At 26.3% G+C, this 4,015-nt stretch overlaps 1 protein-coding gene across 1 annotated transcript; it reads left to right on the plus strand.

The window, feature by feature from the left end:
* Window positions 1-284: 284 nt before the first annotated feature.
* On the plus strand, window positions 285-1,355 carry LOC101495168 (transcription factor bHLH146-like). Its single transcript, XM_004487892.4, has one exon. It carries the CDS (start codon window positions 633-635, stop codon window positions 1,185-1,187), a length of 555 nt encoding a protein of 184 aa, XP_004487949.1. The 5' UTR covers window positions 285-632; the 3' UTR covers window positions 1,188-1,355.
* The last annotated feature ends 2,660 nt before the right edge of the window (window positions 1,356-4,015 follow it).

A 4,015-nucleotide genomic window follows, 5' to 3' on the forward strand; every position in this document is an offset into this window, starting at 1 on the left:
TTAAAAATAATGTAGTTTGTTTTTTATTCAAAATATAAATAAAATTGAGTTAAAAAAAAAAACCGGATATGTATGTTTTTAAATTTAATTATATTTTAGGAGGACGTAAAAATACTAATTAATATTTTTTTTAAAACGTGTGATTTAGCTTAGATGACAAATAAGATGAGGTCGAATAATATAATAAAATATCATTTTCATTCCAATAATTTTGTACGATGGGACCCTCTCAAATTTATCTTGTTATTACAACTTGAGTTCCTCAAGCCTATAACTTGAACTTATTTCAAGAGTAACCTCATCACAACAACACACCCTAAAAGCTTGTTTTTGCCTTCATTCTCCTTATCATAGTTGACACAAGCAACCGATAACACTAAAACTATTTCACTACTTTACCTTTTTTTTTTTCTTCCATTTATCCATCACAACTTGATACTCACTATCACCAACAATTCTTCTTCATCTTATTTTTCTTCCTATTTCTCATCAATATTGCTCTACTTATTTACATTCTTTAATTTCTCTTTAGATAACAAAAGGGTCATTTTTCATTTCATCCATTCAAACTTTGTAATTTTTTAGGGGGGGTGCAAATATTAATATTGTCCAATATTAATTTTCTAGATTCAATGGAAGGCCAAAAAGCTAAACGTAGACGTGTTTATTCAGTTGAACCAAACAAAGTAGTACAAGCAACATTTACTAGAAACTACATTAACTATTTAGCACCAACTTTGATGAAGATCAAGGAAAAAAGTTCCATACAAGACAATAACTTTTGTGGTGATATTCAAAATGTTATAAAGTATGAAGTGGACATGGCCATGGTTTTTTCAGCTCAAGGTTATGCATGGAGTAATGCTCTAAAATTGAAGCTTCAAAAGGGTGATAGTGGTGAAGGTTCATCAAAGATTTATCACCAAAATGAAATGGGCCCACTTGAAAAAAATTGTTCAAAAAAAGAGGGTAATACTAAGATTTTGGTGAAAAATAATTTGGTTGAAGAAAATAATATTGATGAAGATGATGAGATTGTGAATAGGCAGTTGATGTGTCTTAGAAAGTTGATACCAGGAGGAGAAGAGATGTGTCAAGAGCAAATGGTGAATGAATTAGAGAGCTATGTAAGTTGTTTGCAAATGCAAGTGAATATTCTTAAGTGTCTCACTCATGAGACAAGTTAGAAATATAATTAATTAATCATGTGTGTTTTGTTGTTTAATCATCATGAGACAAGTGGAAAAATTTTAAACCATAATCTATGTGTTCAAGATATCTATATCTTAATTAGTATATAGTAATATATATTTGTCCTCTTTTTTTTTTTTTATGAAGGAATTAACTATTGTTTTTAATTATATGGTTTTGTATATATTTTTAATCATGTTTATGGGGACAAAAGGGAACAAGGGAAATTAAGGAAAGCTTGAAGCTAGAAGTAACTTCAAGTTATTCAATTCAACGAAGATATTTTATTTTATTTCCTAATGTCTTGTATAATGTATTCCATTATGCGAGGAGGATAAATGGAGTTTTTTTTTTTTTTTTAAATTGGATAAATAGAGTTTAAATAGTTACGAAAAAAAAGGAGTTTTAACAGTCAATTTGAATGTTTACTTTACTGTTTAGGTATAATAACTAGACGTAACCCTTCATAGAAGTACCCTACATGGAAGTGCCTATGTACGAATGTGAAAACACTTTGGTGGATATGGTGTAAATGTAAAAACAAAATTATATAATCATCATCATAAAGTAAATTATTAAAATGTTTTATTTTAAATATAACTATTTTTAAAATTATATATAAAATTAATTGTGATCTATTGATAATTTAAAATTCTTTATACTGATGATTAGAGACAGATGGACAGCTATCCCCCTTATATTTTTATTGTTAAACATTAATTATTTTATTTTTTTCTCTACTAAAATTAGGGTTACTTCCACTAAAAATTTTATTTGTCAAGAGTTATATTACTTATTAACTGTTAGCCTTGTCACATACGTAAATAAATATATTTTTAATGGTGTTAAAAATAAAAATACATAAAACAATTTAAAATATAAAGATTCTTATAGAGCAATCATAACGTATAGATGTTGAATTATCTTCAACTTTTTGGCTATATAATGTATAATTTTTTAATCTCTAAATTGTTGCTTAATAATAATAATAATATATTTTATCACTGATATTTTAATACATTTTTTATATAAATATTTATAATCAATGATGTTGCTCCCGTTGATCAAAATTTTTAGATCCGTTCTTGCTAATAGTTAGAGTCATCCATGAAATTTTGGTGTCTTGTGTGACTTATGAACTTAGTGCACTATTTTTTAGTTATATGCTTGTCAATTGTTAAATTTTTTCATAAATTTGATTAATAAGTCAATCTTTTCACTTAAAAATATTATGTGTGCACCACTTAATTTATGTTTTCTTTTAAGTCTTTTCGCAAGACTTGTCAAATTATTAAAACTTTCATTTTTCTAAAGTGATTTGTTTTATGATTTTTATCAAACAAATTATAACTAAATTTTTTATCTAATTCTTTTGAATAAACAAGTCAAGTCATTTCAATACAATTTAATGTGACGACGAGAAATACTTATTAAGAGATGATAATGACCTTAAGAGCATGAAAATAATTCATATATTTTAATAAATTAGTATGAACTTTGTTTACTTTAATTTGGTTTATAATAATTCTTAGTTTACTTTAATTTGAAATTGTAATAATTTTAATCTAGATTTAGTTGATGTCATATGTAAATGGAGATACTTTGTTTCTTTATATTTAATTTATTTTAGAAAGAGAATGTTCAATGAGACATGTCTCCTTTTTGAATTCTTGAATTATAACTTGCTTGAACTCCATCTAACCATATTTGTTTCTTTCATTTCTTTTTTTATTTCACCCATTTGTTTGATAAGATCTTCAATCTCACGCCGAGTGACTCAAATTCACATCATTTGGTACTGTGAGTTTGTCACCAAGTGGTAATCTTTGTTATTAATTTCTATTTTAGCATTTTGGTTTCTTGAGATATTTAAATTTTAGTTTTATTTTGTTGCATTTTGTTCCAAATTTTGTTCAATGTTGAGTTGTTTGTTGTTTACAAGTGTTATAATATGCGTGGGAATGTTTATTTGGGTGATTAATTGATTTTAATTATGTACATTTCGAAATCTGGATTGTTGTTTTCGAAATCTAGAAGAAAACAAAATGGATTTGATTTTCCACTTGCAATTGTTTGATCTAAATTTTCACTTGTAAATTTATTTATGATGGTATTTCTTCTATGCATGTCTGATTCTGGAAATTTAAAAGCCTGAACTGATTAGTAAAATGTGAAGAATTCAAATATGCAGATAAAAGAATTTAAAAATACAAGTTCTTCAAAAAAGTGATTATGTATGTCGCGACCTAAAATTTCGAGTGTTTCTCGAATTCAATGGAGTCGCCACCAAAATTTATTTTAAAATAGGGAAAATATTGGGAAACCCTTAAAATAGAAAGAAAATGGTACTTGAAACCAAATTTGAGTTCGGGAGTCGATTATGCGTAGGGAAGGTATTAGCACCCTACGACATCCTTTGAAAACGGTTACCTATAATTAATTGTGCAAGATTAATTTTAACTTAAGTATATTTATTTTTATTATTATTAAATATGAATAACAATTATTACTATATTTAAAATATGATTTTGAAATAAATATGTACTTAACAAATAAAGGACAAAAAAAGAAATTTTTATTTATGTGCTTGACAAGAATGTGATCTTGCTCCTACGTATCTCCAGGTGCGATGGAGAAATCAAAGCTACGTAGTTCTTAGTTAAAAAAAAATACGGATGTGTTGAGTGTGTTTTAAAGAAAATTTGTTTTGCGATAAAAAATGTTTTGGCAAAATAGAAAAATAAAAGATTTTGATTTAAATAGATACTTTAAAATATGAGTTTTAAGACGATCAAGTTGTACAACTCGTGTCCCAAAACTCAAG

This window comes from Cicer arietinum, chromosome 1, assembly GCF_000331145.2.
Source record: "Cicer arietinum cultivar CDC Frontier isolate Library 1 chromosome 1, Cicar.CDCFrontier_v2.0, whole genome shotgun sequence".
NCBI classification, from domain to species: Eukaryota; Viridiplantae; Streptophyta; class Magnoliopsida; order Fabales; family Fabaceae; genus Cicer; species Cicer arietinum.